General features: G+C 54.4%; 6 protein-coding genes across 6 annotated transcripts; 3 read left to right on the plus strand and 3 right to left on the minus strand.

Moving 5' to 3' along the window:
• Positions 1-1,038: 1,038 nt before the first annotated feature.
• C8A04DRAFT_36518 (uncharacterized protein) lies at positions 1,039-2,028 on the plus strand (the record flags this gene model as incomplete). The annotated part of the gene is made up of 2 exons (XM_062783553.1): positions 1,039-1,263; positions 1,342-2,028. 2 exons carry the CDS (start codon positions 1,039-1,041, stop codon positions 2,026-2,028), a joined length of 912 nt encoding a protein of 303 aa, XP_062637890.1.
• A 925-nt stretch (positions 2,029-2,953) lies between these two features.
• On the minus strand, positions 2,954-5,425 carry C8A04DRAFT_36519 (uncharacterized protein; the record flags this gene model as incomplete). Its single annotated transcript, XM_062783554.1, has 2 exons — positions 2,954-5,295; positions 5,341-5,425. The coding sequence occupies 2 exons, from the start codon at positions 5,423-5,425 to the stop codon at positions 2,954-2,956; spliced, it is 2,427 nt and encodes an 808-aa protein (XP_062637891.1).
• Positions 5,426-8,591: 3,166 nt separating this feature from the next.
• On the plus strand, positions 8,592-10,041 carry C8A04DRAFT_36520 (Nuf2 family-domain-containing protein; the record flags this gene model as incomplete). The annotated part of the gene is made up of 2 exons (XM_062783555.1): positions 8,592-9,869; positions 9,928-10,041. The coding sequence occupies 2 exons, from the start codon at positions 8,592-8,594 to the stop codon at positions 10,039-10,041; spliced, it is 1,392 nt and encodes a 463-aa protein (XP_062637892.1).
• Positions 10,042-10,338: 297 nt separating this feature from the next.
• On the minus strand, positions 10,339-11,427 carry C8A04DRAFT_11406 (uncharacterized protein; the record flags this gene model as incomplete). The annotated part of the gene is made up of 2 exons (XM_062776962.1): positions 10,339-10,534; positions 10,652-11,427. 2 exons carry the CDS (start codon positions 11,425-11,427, stop codon positions 10,339-10,341), a joined length of 972 nt encoding a protein of 323 aa, XP_062637893.1.
• A 478-nt stretch (positions 11,428-11,905) lies between these two features.
• Positions 11,906-14,504, plus strand: C8A04DRAFT_27708 (AP-3 complex subunit beta-2; the record flags this gene model as incomplete). Its single annotated transcript, XM_062780385.1, has 3 exons — positions 11,906-11,945; positions 12,005-12,147; positions 12,210-14,504. The coding sequence occupies 3 exons, from the start codon at positions 11,906-11,908 to the stop codon at positions 14,502-14,504; spliced, it is 2,478 nt and encodes an 825-aa protein (XP_062637894.1).
• Positions 14,505-15,078: 574 nt separating this feature from the next.
• Positions 15,079-17,505, minus strand: C8A04DRAFT_11368 (uncharacterized protein; the record flags this gene model as incomplete). The annotated part of the gene is made up of 3 exons (XM_062776944.1): positions 15,079-16,355; positions 16,440-17,314; positions 17,390-17,505. 3 exons carry the CDS (start codon positions 17,503-17,505, stop codon positions 15,079-15,081), a joined length of 2,268 nt encoding a protein of 755 aa, XP_062637895.1.
• Positions 17,506-19,148: the final 1,643 nt, after the last annotated feature.

Below are 19,148 nucleotides of genomic sequence, written 5' to 3' on the forward strand. Positions count from 1 at the left end.
AGGTTATGAACAACTATTGAAATGTTAACGTGCACCCTAACTTTTCTCATGGTGTTTTACCTATCTCGTTGTCTCAAGACGGGTATGTATCACTGACCTACCGGTCACTCTTCAGATAGTGTTTCGATAGTTGACTTAGTTCACGATTCTGTCGGCTGTTCTTAACGTATAACTTATCCGCCTTGAACTGATAAGCCCAGTCGAACTGTAAACCGATGATTTGTACCACACTATTGCCGATGACCGGTATAAATGAGAGGCGAGAGATCCCTAAACCGGAAGGATAATATCACCCGCGATATGATGGCGAGGTTAGTAGTCTACACCTAAGTGGATGTATACAAATATAAGATGTAGTAATTTGGTGAAGTTATTGACGTCTCTTATTCACAACAGCTAGATACGACGCTGATGGGACGGCCATTATATTCCCCATTGGCCGTCCGCATCGGCTAAGTCCGTGGTCGGCTTAGAATCCTTAATGTTCCAAGTTCCAGCATACAGTAATGGCCTTAGACAAGACCCCGCCGCGGATTTAAGCTTTGGTTGTTATGTTGGAAGAAAACCATACAGTCGGTAATTTGCAAGTTCTTGTCAGCGTGGTGCTGACATCAAATCCTTTGTGGCCGAGACAAAAAAGCGGTAATCATCACGGTCTTCGGCCGTCAGACCAATAATCCATTTTTTTCTCCCGTGACCCTCAGGTTCCCCGGTAACTACCCACATTGTTGTCACGTAGTTCATCACCCGTTTCCAGATTCTTAACACACGAGGGGCGCGGTGGATGAGAAGGATCCGGCCTGGACCAAAACTGGGACTTGGCGGCCATGCAGCTCAACCCAGAGGATGATGACAGTGGGGCGAGGGCCGCTGACTTGTTGGTTTCGATTAGCGCGATGCTGCTTGGAGAGGGTGCTGATATTTGCTATCATTGTATCCCATCCCAACCCCGGCTTTTGAAACGCTCGCCCGCCGAGAACTTTCTAGTTCCTGGGCCCCAGTCTAAGTCAACCTTGAATCCATGATCCATCCACCATCATGGAACCCTTTACCACCCATGACTTAGAGAAATGGCGAGAACAATGGAATACCGAGATGTCTCATCTGCCCAAAGATTTGCAACAGCCGTTCCCAGATCCAAGCCAGTTCAAAACCGCAACTCATATGCGTAACATCATTGAACTCCTCGAACAACACGACATCGCTTGCTGCATCGTTGGTATCAAGGCTCTGTGTTATTACGGCGCTGGAAGACTTTGCGAGGTACGAATGAAGCGTTAGCTCGTCCCAGCTAGAACTCGTTTGTAGGCCAATGATTAACAACATTTTGTTTCCATGAAGACCATTGAATTCTGTGTTCCCACCCAACAACTCGAAGCGGCCAACTCCATTTTCTCCAACGGCCCGGCAAGTCAAAACTACACACCATGGCGAGGATTCAACCCCGTTGCGGAAGCTAGACTTCGTTGCTCTCTCTATCACACCTTCCCTCGCTACCGTCTCAATTCAGAAGATGATGGCGCTCTCTTTGACTTCTACCTCGTTCCCTCCGTCGACTGGCGATTTGAATGCATCCCCGAGAACTTCGAGTACAGCGCCCAGTGCCGGTTACCCTACCCGAAGCTCCAACTTTTTGCTCAGTCCCTCCTAGAGAGACAAAATATGAGCGACATCCAAGACCTAGTTGACGGCATGGACCTCACCGAAGAATGGGGCAACGAACACCTTTTCGGCAACGAAACTAGCCCTGGCGCAAAAGATGACTACGCCCATTGGGTATCCAACAAGAACGCACAAATCCGCGCTGCCTTGCCCGACGCGGTCAAAAACGATCCACTGACCACTATCTTGGGCACCTCACTGTACGAGCTTGGAGATGGTCCGATTAATTTCCGCGAGAACTTCAACCACCTCGCCCGGACGCGGCAAGAACGGATTGGACCGGAATACCCACCGGGTACCTTTGTTACGAAGTTTAGAGCGAAAGGGTCGCCGGATCCGAGGACGGAAATCAGATTTGACGTGTAGCGGGAGAAAGATAATCCATGATAAAGGCAATAGTTACATAATTACCGCCATAACTCGACACGTGAAACGTTGCTTATTAAAATTGACTGCGGAGATTATTGAGTCGTGCAAGTAGACAGTAATTATAGTCTACACATATTCTATTAAACCCTTTACATCTTTAAGTGATGAAGAAAAACGTCGGGGATCAGTAAAGTTCGTTATGGCCTTCCGACCCTCGGGTTATGCACGTTTCTATGTATTTTAAGCCCTCCAAACCCCTTCATACCCGAGTCAGTCCAGTCATATCGGCCATTCTCCCCATCACACCATGTTAAAGGACCAAAGGAAAAACAACCGCCCATCGAGGCCACCGGCCGCGAGTACTAGCTCCCATCCCTTGGTATCAACCCATAACGCGCCAAGGAAACGGAAAGGGAAAACAGCCTGCCCAGATCATTGCCCTCTCGTGATAAACGTAAAGGCCATTAAAGAGGGGGAAAAACACAAGAATACAAAGGGAAAACAAAAGAGACGATCTGGGCGGTAGTAATGGAGGTGAACGGATCCGTGGGCAAAGGGGCACGTGGGTAATTATATCCCACCCCGGTGCCCCATGACCAAAAGTTGATCGATGTCTGATTCGGATTCAAGAGAGGATAGGGTAGGCTTGTGGCTGATCTTAGAGACTGGGTGTGTTTGTGATGTTTTGACCTTTTTTTTCCTTTTTTTTTTCTTTTTTTTTTTGGCCCGGGTGTTAGGCCGAGAAGGATAGGAAATGGAGTGTAATGAGCGAATGAAGGTCGGTTTGAATGCCCGTTGGCGGGCTAAAAGTTGTTAGGAAATGTGCAAACGAGTGTCAAGTCTCAGGATCGATCAGCCAACAAAACCCCCCTTCCATATCAGATTTCCTTTCCATGGTCGTTCACTTCGTTGCCGGAGCCCATTATGCATCCATTCCGGAGTGCAAGGTTGCCGTCTTCGCGTCGACTGAGGAACGAGGCGAAATTGAGAGCAGCCGTGCGCTCCCGGCGCTGATGCGCCGAGCGTGCGCCTTCCCATAGTCGATGCTTGTCGCCCGCTGAAGCCCAACATTGTCGCTGGCGTCGCTCTCGCCCTCTGTGCCCTCTACACCTTCTTCATCAAACGATCGGAGCAAGCCCTCACGACTCTTGATTCGATCGAAAGCCTGAGAGCGTACAACTGTGGGTTGCTGACCTTCGACGCTGCCCCAGTGGGGCACTTCTTCGCCCCAGTCACTCGATGGTCGGGCCTCTCCAGTAGATTTACGATTTAACGCGGAGCGGTCGCCGTGTGGAGGGGCAAGGCGCGAAAGGTAGTCATCGTTGGCGATGTACACATCGTCGTTGGGATTCTCGCTAATCGGAAGATTGCTGTGGTCCGACTCGGGAGTTCGACGGGATGATTGCAAACTAGGTCCGTGCTCCATGATCCCCGAGGACTTGCGCTTCTTTCCTAGTCCGCCACCGAACCACGATCCCTCAGAATCGATAGAGGCTAGCGACATCGCTTGGGGCTCGGGAGAAATTCCCGGGCCAGTCGTGTGGCTCAGGGTGGATGGTGTCTGCTGCATTCTATCTTCGGAAGGCGACTCAGAGATATGCGAGTCGTGTTTCGGTCTGAATGTCGATGGTGACGATGCTGCCGTTTCTGCAACCGGGGGAATGTCGGTGCGGATTACCGCGGGGGCCGGATGGGTTTCGGCTTCCGGCGACTGTACACGGGATGCTGGAGGGGAGATGGGGAACTCTGGAAGATCCTCACGGAAGCGTGACATAGTTCTCTTGGGGACCCCGGCTCCAAGATGAAGCGGAGTCGGGGTTATGGTAAGTGCGGGAGTTGGGCTTGTTTGCATCGAATCCCGAGAGGTATTGGAGAATGAGGGCGGGCCTCTTGAGTGCCGTCTTCTTTTGCTAGCCCATCTGAACAAAGAGGTCCACGCCCGCGGGCTTTTGGTAATACTTCCATCCAAGGGTTTTGATGGTTGTTCCGACCAGTCCGTCCTGGTCGTGGATTGTTGCGGGGACTTGGATCGTGAGAACTTCCGGCGTAACGACCCCTTAGATACAGGGGTCGCCAAAACTGGGGTGTCCTCGTTAATGTCGGGCAGGGTTTCCAACGGCGGTAACGGGTGGCTGTCGACTCGGTGGAATGTAGCCACAGGGCCTGGTCGGTCGGTCGCTTCGCACGGTTCCAAGTTGTCGCCGTCGAGCTCCGCCGACTCGCCGTTGTATTCCGGTGAAGGGGTATTTCGGATTCTCGAGGATGTGACAACGGCAGAAGCTGGGTCAACGCCGAGGCCGGCAGTTTCCCGACCGAAAACCCCGCGTTCAAGGTTCGGGGGCGACTCTCGTCCATGCTTAATCGCCTCAGCCTCTACGGCTTTCTGCTTCTCGGCGCGCCTCGCAAGCCTTTGTTCTAATTTCTCTTGTTCCAGCTGCTTTCTCCGGGCCCGTCGTCGTTGATCCCGCTCCATCAACTCACGCAAGTCGCTGGCACTGAGGTCGTCGGCAAGGTTGTCGACCCGCTTGTGCGCCTTCAACGTTGCCTCGGGGATTGGTTCAGTTAACCTCGTCTGGAATTGAGACGGGCTTCGGGCTACACCTGTGCTTCCCTGTACATGGGGTCCGGCTCGCGGGTTGGTCGTGTAGCGCAATGTTGGCCGTGGCGAAAGAGATTCGAAGGCGGAAACCTTATACGAGATGTAATCTGAATCCGAGGAAAGGGCAGAATCGATGGATTCGGCGAGCGGTAACGAGATATCTGATGACCGATTGTACCTCTCGAGCTCAGAACCCTTGACATCGCCGCCGCCGAACCCAGGTCGGTACCGTTTCGTATCTTTTCTCATCGGCCGGCCAGCCGTCCAATCTTCAGCAGCGGGGCGAACGGGTGCGAAAGCGCTCATTGCCTTGATCTCGGCTTCACGTTGACGATCATCCCTCCGGCGTTTCTTGCTCGACAGCTTCCGCAACGGGCGGTCCCCATCCTTCTTGCCATGAAGCGTCGGAACTCGCCACAGCATGTTGTCTCTCACGGCGTCCACGCCATATTCATCAATTCGGGTGTCGTTCCCAGCGTCTGGCATTGGTGTGTCTCCGTCACGCTGCCCCCCAATAATCCGTTTCCTTCCAACCTGTACGGAATCCTCGCGCCCAGGGGAGAAGCTGTATGCGCGAGGCCGCCGGTAGAGTTTGTTTGATCCCGTTCGTTGTCTTTTGCTCGATTGCCGTTCTGGTGCGTGGCCGTTGGGGTTGACGGCGATGGCTGGTGCGGTTTGGGTTCGGGAAGTCAGAAATTCGGCGACACCACCTGTCGCGCCGCGCTCATCGTTGTCGGTGGTGGTAGCCCGGCCGCGTTTTCGGCGGGTGCCGCGCCGAAACGGCCACAATGGCATTATGGCACTGGCGATGGCGGTATCACAGGCGCTGGAATGTCGAATCTGTTGTGCCGTAGTTAAGGGCGTTGTAATGACTGAAGCAATCGGTGCTTGGCGTGAAACGGCGGATATTCATTCTGAATGTAACCAGAGGAGGAACGCATCGACGAAAGTTGGTCCGCGACTTTCAGTTTCGGTGGAAAGAGCGGAAGTTTCTATAGCATGCTTCACGCGACCGTGGTGTTGAGAGCTACACGCCAAAACTGTCCTGCTTCTGTCTGCTCAAGTCGAGGAGGGTCGAAGGTGGCGAAATGCGGCGAGCAAGCGACAGGCCGAGTCGAGAGGAGTTGAGCGCTTGGTGGTCTTGGGGGCGAAACTAAGGCAGTTGATGAATCCAGGCGAATCGGACCCTGGATCTGTCGAGCGGGGGAGGGGTTCTCTGAATGCGCCTCGCCAGAAAAGCTAAGATCACCAAAGTGCTCGTTGCCAGTGGGGGGAATGTCTGAGATGGATGTCTCAGAGAAGGGCCCACGTAATAGTTATTTGAAGGCCTGTGCAGCAAGCAAACCCTTGGAAGAAATGGGAAGTCGATTTTGCAAGGGAGCAAGCAAGGTACCCGGCCTTTCCCTGGTCGAGACCCCCTGCTCTCCGGGATAAAAACGGAGTCCGGCAGTTTGCTCCAAAATGTGCTTTCAAACGGAGGACACTCAGAGCCTCAAAGAATTGTTCACCGCGGAACGATCGAAACCGACTTGGAGCCGGCTGCCGTAACTCGGTACGTACTCCTATCCGTAATCGTTGCCAAATGAGGACAAGCACATTCCGTTCTGCCTCCCGTTTCCTGAGCCAGCCACAGTTGAAACAGTGGGGTCGATGATGCTTCACCCCTGGTCGAATCAAGTCCTGCACATTCTCGGGTTTGCCCCACCCAACGGCTTTCGATTTGCCGCTCAGCCCAGTTCAGGTTGTCACCCTCCCATGCAACGCAACGACCCTGTTCGCAAGAGGCTCGACCGATCTTCCGATGTAAAAGTTTTGCGCCAGCCCGAAAGCCGAGAAGCCAGCAAAAGCTCCAGGCGCATGACCACGATGAAGAATGGGCTAGTGTGTGTGGTTTCAACACTGGATGACAAGAAGTGTCAAGTGTCCTGCTTCGATGTGCATTGGCTTTGCGCTATTTTCCTAGGCACATGGTTTCGCAATGCTCGTATCCGCCCCATTCGCCAGCGACTGAATGGGCTGCTGCACGGGAGCCAGACGAGGGATGAGAAGGGGGTCGGCGGGCCCAAACTCCTCGTTCGAGGGGGTCTTCGTGAGAGCCGGGGGAGCGAACGAACCATTTCATCGCGAAGGCCGTCGTGCTCCTCTCACGTCCAAAAGCTGCCCTTCCGCCAGGGATTAATACTGGTTACCTTTGTCGTAGATAGGTATCGGCCGGAAAGGGAGCTGCAGGGATTTCAATTTGAGCACGCATTGAATCCTTCGTCCATCCAAGTGGCTCAAAACCCAAGTCTTCTCCTAGAGACAGGCACAATTTAGGTTGGACTCCTGCACTTGCTTCGACTCCTCGTTTGACACGTGTTTGCGCGCGCTGAAGCCGATAACCCATCCCCATTGCCCCGTTGCAGCCCGTGCATTTCGCCGTAGGTAGCCAAGTTTCGACGGGTTCGATCCGTCTGGACGACGGTGTCCAACTTCCATGCCCCCCACACCATTAACTTTTCTCCAAGTTTGACGAAGGACACAAAGTTTTGAGAAGAGTAGAGGGCCGCATAAAGAGAAAATTGGCAGTGTGATTCGAGATATTTAACTCGGTAGGCTGCTCCCCATTTTCCTACAGCCCGTGTACGAAGAGTGTAATGGCGATGACGAGGTGTCAATGCACCCGGCTGGGCAGAAACTCTCCTCAGAGAGATCCTAAACCTTGTTTTGCTGACTCGACGGATGATCTGCATCCATTTTTGTCCCTTCCATGGCCAAACCGTCGTCCTCGTCGTCGTCCTCGTCGTCGTCGGGCCCAAAGCAGCAATGTTCCAGGTTTGGTAAGCCCAGTTCGAATCCCTGACCCCGGGAGTGGCCCGGACGGTCCGGCTCGTGCCACAACCGTTGAGCTTGGAAGCTCAAAGCGGACAAGCCACAACACCCGATCGTCAGCGGGACTCTGTTCCTCTCGATGACGAAAATCTTAATGACGCCTACGTCTGCTAACGGGGGGCAGGTATTCCTCGGAGTTTCGATCGCAGCATCACTCACAAAGCCTCTTCGCTTCTCAACTGAGCCCAGTTGATGTCGTGCTTGTGGCACGCCTGCGCCATCCCCAGGAGGTATAATAGGCTTAAATTATTTTGTTTGCCTGCGCTGCGGAGCCTCGTACGCCATCCGCCCGCAGCAGAGGAGTAAGTGCCGGCATCATGCTGTACCTTTCTTCTAGAGGCCATCTGTTTCCAAAAACGAGAAAAGTTGGGATTTCCGTGGTACAAGGCAGGAGACACAGCAGGTAGGGTCCGACAACATGGAGCATGTGCAAGCACGAACAACGGGTTTAACGCACGGCTCTAGCTAGAAAACGGTGGGTTCGGCCGAGTTCAATAAAGGCGGAAGCACACACGATGGCTAGGTATGGCGTAGATGGTTTTAATTTGCGTGTGAGTCGATGCGCTATACGCTTTAAACCCCAGGCTTAGGATCGTAAGGGTGTGGTCATCCGGGCCGTCCAGTCAGCAGTTATTCTTCAACCATCCCACCTTTTTAACTCCATCTGCTGCAACATAATGCGGGAGGGGGTAAAGAAAAGAAATACGATCGGAATTATCATTATTGAGGTCCCGGGCGTCAGGCAAAACGTGAGAAATGGGAGGTTGAAGCATGTTCCTATGCTTGCCGCATTGTGTCAATGTGCTTGGTGCGGAGAGTAAACACACCCTTAGAGTGGATTCCTTCGTCGAGTTCATGTCGCGGCCTGCGGATGTTTTTCAGCTTGGATGTCACGCAGCGGACAAACCAAAATATGCAAATAGCGGGACTTTGATCGACGCCAAGCAATGCCTGTTTCTCGAGCAACCCACCCCACCATTGTCAACATCGCACACTCCAAAGTCTGGTCGCATTTACCGACCACACCACGCGACACGACCAACACCGAACCATTTCAGTCGCAAATTTTGTCCACGAGAGGCCATACACGATGTCCTATAACCCACGAATGTCCATCATGCCGCCGGCGCAGCAACAGTCGCGGTCGCGCAAGAAGGAGGAGGAAGCGGCCTACGCGAACATGCGACTCCCTGATCGCGAAATTGTCGGCTGCATCAACGAACTCGGCATCCCGTTCACCCTCGCCGACCTCCAGAAGCCGAATCCAATACAAGTGCAGATGATTTTCGAGTGGTTCGGCGAGCTACTTATGAACAAAACACGACAGACGGTAGATCCTGCTATGCGCGCAGCAGCCGAAGACCTCTGTGGTGACTTCGGTGACTCGCTGATGCCGCCCGATACGCGCAATCTGATGGGATTCTTTGTGGCTCTGCGCCGCCTAATGCTGGACTGCGGCGTCAACGACTTCAATTTCCTAGATCTGTACAAGCCGACCCATGACCGCCTTGTCAAGATCTTTAGTTATGTGATCAACTTCGTGCGCTTCCGCGAGAGTCAAACGAGCGTCATCGACGAGCATTGCAACCGCGCCGAGAACGCCAAAGCGCGTATTGAGCAGTTGTATGCCGAGAATCAAAGCATGGAAGCGCAGTTGGATGAGATGCGCGCCAATCGAAGGCAGATGGAGGCTCTGGTGGCGGAAAAGACGCGACGCAACGAGGACCTCAAGAAGAAGTTGTTAGATCTTCGGCGCAACCAGGAGAAAGTGGCCGCGCGGTTGGAGGAGGCGAAAACAAAGAAGGGAGAGCTTGCGGTCGAATTGGAAGAAAAGACGGCCACAAAACTAGCGTTTAAGCAAGACAGTGCCAAACTACGCCCATACACACTACAGAGCCCCTCGGGCCTGCAATCTAGCCTCACGGAACTCAGCAATACGCTCACAAACGACAAGTCTCACATCGACTCCCTTGATCGCCGCGCTCGTGCGCTACAAACATCCACCGACTCCTTCGCAGTTGTATGCACCGACGTGGCGTCGTGTATCAAGCTTCTAGAGGAGATCGCTGTGGAGCTATCCAAGGAGGAGGAAGACAACGCCAAGAACGCAAAACAACGAGATGCGCTTACGGAGCGTGGTGCTAACGTTCGCGAGGTCGAACGAACCGAGGCACTGCTACAGCGACAATTGTCTAAGTGGATCGAGCGGACGGAGACGCTGCGGGCCCAGAGCCAGGACAAGGCACAGCGGGCCAAAGAAAAGATGGAGGAGCTACGGGATATCCACAAGACGCTCAATGAAGAACGGTCTGAGAAGGGCAAGGATATTGAGCGGAGGAGGGTGCGGATCGAGCAGATTGAGAAGAAGGTTTGTTGTCACTGCATGGGTAGCCCTGAAGGTGCGCTGGTTTCTGACATAATTACAGATGCTCGATCTTAAAGAAAACATCGAAAACGAAGTTCACGCCGCGCACGACGAATACCTCAAGATGGAGGCTCATATCAAGCTATATATCACCGAGATGGAGCAAGCTGTTTGAGCGGCGTCTCATGATCATTTTCCTATGTCGAAATAACGTTGTCATAACATTTGTTATTGGGTAATACGGCCGGTTTGGGATTTTCACACATGGATACCACGGTGGGACAAGCGGGTTTTGGCGTTGGAAGGGGCGTTGAGACTGATTTGGCATAGGGGCTTGTTATCGACCAAAAGAGGGACATGTCGGATCAATCACGAACACAAATACAGTTGTCCAAGGACTACATCCTCCTACTGCAGCCATTCAAATGACCGCCGGCCGCCTCGCTTTACCATCACATACTCACCTAAGCATCTAGGAATCTCCCACATGGCTACTGTCCCATGGCCCCTCCCGAAAGCGAAACCACCTCCCCAGCACCCTCCGCACATCGACAGTCTTCTCCGCCCACCCCGTTCTCCCTTTGCCATCCCTTTCCCCCACGGCACCGCCTGCTCTTCTCTCGAGGCCACCCAAAACAGGGACCCGCTCTGTCAACAACACCTTCATCCTTCCCGCGCTTGGACTCGGCGACATGCCACTCTCCACTGCTATTGCATCCTCCACATCTACACCTTCCTGGCCCTTATCACCCTCCTCCTTTTCCACCCCAGATTTCTTTAATGACCCTACCAACCCCTTCCCGGTTTCCACGCCCCGTTCCTCAATAACCACAACGCCAATCCCTTCCCTTCGACCCGCTTCCACCAGTACCGCGCTGCTTGCGCCAAGGCCTTGGATAGACCACTCGCTGGTATGCCGGTGCAAAGCGATGAAGTTATAAATGAGAAGATGCGGACCGTTCTGAGGGGAGGAACTGGTCCCTGGTGCCCGCGCTGCAGTGGGAGTACGGCCGGAATTTGCTAGGGGAGGGGGTGGTACGACCTTGTTCGTACGCTTCTGGGTAGCAGAGGAGGTAGCAGGGGGGACGCTTAAGGAAAAGACGGAGAGGAAGGCTCGCAAGTGTGATACGGTCGGGATGAACACGGTGCGTATGTGGCGGGTCGTGTAGAGTTGTGCGAGGTGGGGTATCAGGAGGGGGTGTGGTTCCGCGGCGGCTAAGGTTTGGTCTCCTTCTGCTTCTTCTTCTCGCTTTGGCCTTGTTTCTGCCACGTTTGGTGTTTCTGGGGACACCGATGGGGGCACAGCAACACGGCGTGAGAGGGGCTCAGTGCCGGTGTCTAAGGCGGTATGTGACGAGGTAGTGGGCTGTTTCGCAACTGTAGGCCCATGTGGTTTGCCTGTGATGCGCTGTTGTTGATGTTGCAAAAGGTCGTGGGACAGAGAGGCCAGAAAATCGGCCTTGTTACCACAGATTATGAGAGTTGTTGGGTAGCTGCATTTGTCGATGATAAATTGGAGCAGTTCTGATGGTAAAGCAGGGGAAAGGAAGAGGGGTTCCATAAGTACGAATAGTTTGGGTAACTTGACAAAAGGGCCTGGTGAGACAACAGGGGGATCGTGGAGAAGTGTAACTCTTCTTATTCTTGTCCTTTTTCGAGTTGATTGGGGTTACATCTGTATGCAATGCTCTCCATGTCTGCATGCACGAGAAACGCTGGCTGCATTCCGGATCTGGTCCTCGACTTCAAGCTCCAAGAAGTTGCCGATCGATCGAGGCATTCGCACCGGACCGACCCGCCCCCAGTATCTGCCCCGCTTGCCCGTTTGTGGGGGTTAGTTGCATAAGTACACTATTACAGATCCGCACAGTACCCCGCCGCCGCTTGGCAGAGAGCTCCCAGCGCAGCTCACGTCACTGCTCGGCGGCCCTGTCAGGCAATCACCCACATGAGGTCCCTGAAAGGTCCCTAGCATTTGCGAACAACCAGACGACGCAAGCTCGACGGAGCTCCCAACCGCGCAACGCTAAGCGCGCGACATGGAGTCGATAGCGAGGATCTCGACACTGCTCGAGAATGGTGTGTACCTCACCACGCCGAAGTTCACCTCATTTCAAACTAACCGCGCCCCTCTGCAGCCCGGGAACTCACCCTCGACGCTGCCTCGGCTGCTCGGAGCTCACGCAGCACATCCCGACCGCTCGACCGCAATCAAGTCAAGAAGTTGTTGGATAGCCGCAATGATCGAGAGGTCCTCGACGGGTTGCGGCGCGTCATCTCAGTGGGTTGACCTCCTCTGGGCCTACTCGTGTCTCTGCTGTTTCGGCTGACATCAACTGTTAGATGATGTACCGCAACCAAAAAACACTACCCCTATTCTCCTCCGTCGTGAAGAACGTTGCGTCACCGAACCTCGAGATCAAAAAACTCGTTTACATCTACCTCATCCACCATGCCGAAGAGGAACCCGACCTTGCCCTCTTGTCCATCAACACTATTCAAAAGTCCCTGTCTGACACGAACCCCCAAGTACGGGCGCTAGCCCTGCGGACTATGTCCGGTATCCGAGTTCCTGTCATCAGTCAAATCGTATCTCTCGCGATCCGAAAGGGGGCTGGCGATATGAGCCCCTACGTTCGACGGGCCGCAGCCCTGGCTATCCCGAAGTGCTACCGACTCGATCCCTCGCAGCGACCGCAACTACTCGAGTATCTAGCGACCCTACTTGGAGACAAACAGTACTACGTGGCGGGCGCAGCGGTGACGGCATTTATGACTATTTGCCCGGACAGAATCGACATGATACACAAGCACTACCGAAGTCTAGTCAAGATGGTGGTGGACATGGACGAGTGGAGTCAGTTGACGACCTTGCGTCTGATGTCCATCTACGCACGGAAATGTTTTCCACGGAGGACAAGACTGACGGGAAGCAAAGAGAAAACGAACAGTCTTCAAGACTTTTATGGCGAGGGGACCGGGGACGGTTCTGGAGGCGGGGAGCCAGTGGTTGTCCTGGACCCCGACTTGGAACTGCTTCTCAATAGCATCAAGCCTCTTCTACAATCACGCAACTCAGGCGTCGTTGTGGCGGTTGCAAAATGCTACTCCACTATCGGGACACCAGCCTACATGAAAACAGCAATCGGCCCCCTGATTGCTCTTCTCCGTGGCGCCCAAGATATTCAACAAGTGGCTCTGTTCAACATTGTCTCCATTTGCTTGACTTGCCCAGCGGACTTTGTTAAATACGCTACCCACTTTCTCGTCCGTGCAACCGACTCGCAACCAGTCTGGGAGCTCAAACTGGAGATGCTCACGCTCATCTTCCCTCACGCCCCAACCCATATCAAGAGCCTTATTCTCAACGAATTGGAACACTTCAGTCGGGGTTCAGATAAGACACTAGTGCGTGAGGCTGTTAGATCGATTGGACGTTGCGCACAAACAGACAGTGATACCGCCCCAAGATGCCTACGTCTCCTACTTGGCCAGATCACGAGCCTGGACGGTACCCTAGCGGCCGAGAGTTTGACCGTCATCCGCCATCTTATCCAACAAGATCCGACCGCACACGTTGCTACCGTTGTTCGGCTTGCCAAGAATCTCGACTCGGCCACGGACCCCCAAGCACGCGCCACTATTATCTGGCTTGTTGGGGAGTTCTCAGGTCTCAATGGAGAGGACAACATCGCCGCTGATGTCCTTCGCATTCTTATCAAGGACTTCGCCTCTGAATCTGAGCTCGCCAAACGCCAGATCGTCCTTCTCGGTGCCAAGGTTTACTTACACTACCTCAACCGGCAAATCGAGGAATCTCAATCGCAATCTGAGCATCAGCCTGAATCCCAAACTGAACTCCTATCCGAGGGACAGGAACCCTTCCAATCACCCACCACTGCCCGCGGCCCCAAGCTTCTCGAAGAAGATGACCACCCGCTCGCCAAACTCTGGCGATACCTCCTGCTCCTCGTACGATACGATACATCCTACGACCTCCGCGACCGTACCCGCCTGTACAAATCCCTACTATCAGTGCCCCAACTCGCCACGCTAATGCTCCTCGCCCCGAAGCCGGCTCCACAAGCTCCCAGCCCATCCGAAACAAGAAAGGGATACACCCTAGGTTCTGCAGCGCTGGTGCTCGCTGGAGGTGGCGGCTTGCACGGACTGCGAGGGTATGAGGACTTGCCAGGATGGGTAGAGGATGGGAAGGAACCGGATCCGAGCCTGAGAGATGTGGAGGGGGCTGGGCCAGCAGAGAGGTATGGTGAAAAGAGGGTGGTGCCTGCCGCGGAGGCGTTGGATGCTGCTGCGGCCGCTTCGAGGTCTGGGTCTGGCGCTAGGTCGTCACCTGCTACGGTTGGAGGTGGGATAGGAACCCGGCATGCAAATGGGTTGGGAGAGAAGACGTTGGATGATTGGTTAGCGGAAGAGGAGGCGGAGAGTGAGGAAGAGGAAGATGAGGAGGAGGAAGAGGATGACGAAGAGGAGGAAGAGGAGGAATCTGGGGAAGAGGAAGAAGAAGAAAGTGAAGAAGAAGAAGAAGATGATGATGGTGATGATGACGACGATGATGAGGAAGAAGAGAGCGATGAGGAGTCGGAAGAGGATGCCAGGCTTATGCGTCCTTCATGACCAGCAAGTTGACGATTTAAATATAAAGGACAAGAAATGCCAAAGTAATTCCACCTGACTGACAAGTCCCCCTCGCCCTCCATGTTTGCGTATCATTGCTGCTTTCGACGATCAGTTGGCGAGGGACAACCCCTTGATCGACACTTGAGACTTTCTCAATGCTGACTTGAGAGAAAAAAGTCATGGCAGCTCGAAGGAAGAAAACACCGCACTTCATTAACTTTTTGAATGAACGATATGTGTCTAAGCAGATTGCTTCGCTTATGTACTTCGAGCCTACACAATAAGGGCTATCCGAACAATGCTGCCCCGTTCTGTAAACCGGGAGCGTATCTCCTAATCCTAATCCCGCGCTATTAAACCCCAGAACTTCGATTTTCGTTCAAAACGCCTGTCTATCGAGTGATCCTTCCTTCGATACTTGTGTAAAATGCTGGGTGCGGTGTAAGAAGCTGTATTATGTACCCGCTAAGCGCCGAAAACAGATGACACCTAAAAGACTTGGATCACCATCGCCGACTACAAACTCCATGTTAATTATCAAATATAGATGTGCCAGAGAGGAAGAATGTGCTTACCCAAACGCCGCCGCCACCTTGGGCCGCTTGATGGGTCGTTTCGGCGCTGGCTTCGGCTTCGGTGCCAATTTTGACTCTGGTTCGGGGGAATCCCTCGAGAGCCCCAACAAACCCGCCTCCAGAGCCGTGAGCGGCGATTCACTCCGACTGCGGTTACTCCTTTCCGGGGTTGATACTCGACTGCGGCCACGCACAGGGCTATTATACCGACTCCGGCTCCGGCTGCCGCTCGGGCTCCGAGATCGAGACGGCGATCTACGCTTCCGGCGTGGTCGGTCCGCCCCCTGACGACCTCGCTTCTCGTCCTGATACCGGGAAGTGCTTCTATCGAGGGATTGCCCGCTATGGTAGCCGCTGTCGTGGCGCTGGTCTGCATAACTCATTCTCTCGTCTCGTGGTGGAGGGGAGTATTTTCCGTCGTTGTATGCTCCAGAATTCCGGCGCTCATTCGTGTTTCGCAGGCTCGTTTCACCCGCTTGTGGTGACCAGGGATCACCCTCCAAATTGAACTGCACCGGAGACCGACTGCGACGAGGAGGGGACACGGGTCGGTCATGGCTGTCATATGGCGTGTCTTTCTGTTGCTGAGACCACCGACGGCTCCGTTTGGGATCTCTCCCGTCTTTGCTGGGCTCTGAGTTGACGTCCAATGATCGTTTTCGAGGCCGTCTCCCGTTTCTATCATATTCGCTGTTCCGAGCATGACTCGAATCACGCTGTTGACGGCCTTGTGACCGGCGAGGCTGGGACTGGTCGTTGTGATTATTTGTCCGTCTTTGTTCCAGCGAGACCCTCCTTGCATTGACCGCGGATTGGTCAATCTTGAACTTGGGCGGCATTTTGAGCGCCGAGGGCGAAGGGGGCGGATCTGAGGCATCGTAACTGAAGTATTGGTGTTCGTAGCCGGAGAAAGAACGGCTGACCATCCCCGAGAAGTGCTTGAATACGGGGTCATCTTTGAGCGTAGCCCAAGAGGGATGCTCTCGGATCGACCGCACAAATTCCTTCTGGTTATCTTCGCGGAACCAATCCGACTTGACGCAAGTGGCATTATAAGCTGGCGGTATCGTCGGGTCTTCGTTGTATTCGGCTCGAAGAGGGATCCCCACGGGATCCGCTGGGGTTGTCTGGATCTCTGGGAACACCAGCTTGAGTTCTTCTTCTGTTTGGCGATCTAGCTTGCCCTCTTGATCCGCCTCTGGGTCGCTCGTGGCTTTCTTCGGCCGCTCTGAATTCTTGATCGGTTCGGCATTGGCGTCCACTTTTGGCTTAACTTCCTCACCTCGCCTAGAGTTTCCCTCGCGGTCCTGACGCCCTCGTCGCTCATTGCGCGACTTGCCTTTTCCATGCCGCTCACCACGCCTCTCACCATGCCGCTCGTTGTGCCGCTCGCCGTATCGCTCGCCATGCCGGTCGTTCACATCTCGGTTCTGTTCACGCTGCTGGTGGGAGCGTTTCGAGCCGTTGTTCTTTTGGTGCTTCCCGCGATGAGTCCCTAGCGGCGTTTGGTTGGCAGACGGTGGAGGCGGATGAGCCGGCCCAGCTGCGGGTGGCGGAGTCCAGCCGGGTGGTGGAGCGTACTGAGGAGTAGGAGGGGGGTAGGGATGTGGCTGGCCTGGAGGAGTGTACTGGTACGCACCCGGGGGTGGCGGCGGTGCAGGCGGGTAATGCGGGATATAAGACGCCCCTGCCGGTGGTGGTGGTGGCAGTGGTGGTGGTGATGGTCCATATTGATGCGGAGGATACGTGCCTGGGGGGTACGAAGATGGAGCTGGGACCGGAGGTGGAGTTGCCGCAGGCGGAGGGGGGGCGCCATTGGGGTAGTAGTTTGGGGCAGGCGGGTATGGCGGCGGATAGGAAAGTTCCTGCCGATAAGGAGCTTGGTGAGGATAGTGAGGTGCCGGCGGCGGCGGCGGAGGAGGTGGTGGTGGTGGTCCTGGGTACTGGCCATATTGCGGCGGCGGAGGGGGATGTTGGTATGTTCCCGGATAGGGGTTTGGCGGGTAGCTAGGTTGTGTGTAGCTGTGGGCTGGAGGGCCTGGGGGCGGAGGTGGAGGAAGGCCAGGAGGGTACGAAGGGGGTGGAGGAGTACCATACGGGACGTGATGCGTGGGCTGGGCCGAAGGGGGCGGGTGGTAGTGAGTTACAATGGGGCCTTTCTTCTCCTTCGATGAGCTGACCCGTCGCTCATGACTGCCATGTTCCTTACGCTCTTGCCATTGTTGTAGACCCCTGCCATGAGTTAGACGGCCGAAAACGCAGGCACAGAGTGAGTGGCAGAGTCTTTGCAGACGCTCTATAACTTACACGGGCACATCTCGGGTGGGCTCTGGGCATGCAAAGGCCCAATGGCCCTTGATGCCGCAGTTATAGCAACTCGGCTCTTGGGCAGTAGCTGACTGGCCCGGGGCTTTTGACTCCATGGCGGTTGGAAGACGGAAGCCAAGGGAAACGGCGAGTTATGAATGATATGGGGTGAAGGTATGTCAGAAGCACCCAGAAAGTAAACTCGAAAAATAAACCTCGAGTTGACGAGCGTCGTGTCGCATCAGCAGCGAGATGGCGGCGATGACCTTGATGGAGACGTTGAAACAGGAAGCCAGGTAAGCGACACTGGGTGGGCCGGCAATTGGTCTATGGGGACCCTGTGTCGGTCGTTGTATGAGTGCCAGCCCACGATCGTAAAAGCAGGGCTCTCATCCAACACCAGTGAGTGTCGTGAAGATATCAAAAGACCCCTGCTTCGAACCGACGAACCGGAGCCGGGCCGCGTCGGCGATTGACAAAGAGGCGCGACCCGTTTTCGGCCCAGCAAGAGCGAGCGATTGGAAGATTCCGACGACAAACCCGCCTGCACTTCGAGTCCTCCGCTTCTAGGGTCGAGGAGATGAACGCTATTGTAACATATGGGCGGGAGATGACGGGGCGGAATAAAGAAACGGAACTCGGCCTCGGACGGTGTGGTCGCGTGGTGAAGGCCTGAACGGGTGAGGTGAAGGGTGGATCGGTCAGATCTCAGTTGAGCCCAAAATTCGGGTTGAGATTCCGCCGGTCGTTCAGCCGCGATCAGAATGTCGCTGCGGCTTGATGCGGGGCCAGCCGCCCCGGAAGTCACGTGAATAAAGAAAGCAAAATGCCCATTGTCCATTGTCCTTATCAACTGCATTCTATTCAACAATGGGCGTTGGTGTCAGGTTGGGACTTTGACACCATCAATCCACAGGGGTACCAAGAAATTACAATACCAGCCCGAGGATCCAACCGCTACGATAGCAAGGCATGAATAACACAGACAACAAGGGTACTAGACACCCCAATCGAATACGTTCCTCAGGCGACAAAAGTATGTAGACAGAGTGTGCCCGTGGAAGATCAAGATCCTACACGCCACTGTGAAGTGCAAGAAACAGATGGAAATCCGCCCATACGTGATGTTCTAAAAAGAATATCAAACTGAAGGACGCTCATAACGCGGTGGCAGAGAAATGAATCCAGCGAGCCAATGCAACAAGGAGAAAACGCCACCAAAGCCCAGCCAGGTACGACGAGGTTTCGGCCTGATGTGAAGCGACGACTAGCGTCCTCGATGGAACCGACGCCTAATTCGGCGTCTTGAACGGGGGTGCTATAAGGAATACCAGAACGAAACCGAGGAGAGGGGAGGAAACTGCCTCTGGTCGGATCTCAACACTGCGATCACAAACCGAAACGAGGCTAGAAACGAGGTAGTTACCACTCCAGAGCCTTGTGGGAGTAGCTGGGGCCGACAGCCACAGACTTTTCATCCCTGCACATATCTTGATTTGGGAAGAGAAATCCACAAAGTCAAGCGGCGGGCTCTTCGTGCAAATGTCGACGGAACAAAGGGTGGCAGAAATGGGAAGATGAGGGAGAAACTGTCGAGAGGCGGCAAAGTGGGAAGAGCGCTGCTTTTGAGCCTTCCCATTCCATGTGGGGAACTTCAAGCACGTGCGGCGCGTGTGCCGGCGCTTGGCGGAGGCCCCCTCGAAAAAGGCGGCAGACCAGGTCCCGCCCTGGATAACTTACTTTGCTACAAAAGTGAAAA

Source organism: Dichotomopilus funicola (genome assembly GCF_033296635.1).
Source record: "Dichotomopilus funicola strain CBS 141.50 unplaced genomic scaffold C8A04scaffold_23, whole genome shotgun sequence".
Classification (NCBI taxonomy): Eukaryota; Fungi; Ascomycota; class Sordariomycetes; order Sordariales; family Chaetomiaceae; genus Dichotomopilus; species Dichotomopilus funicola.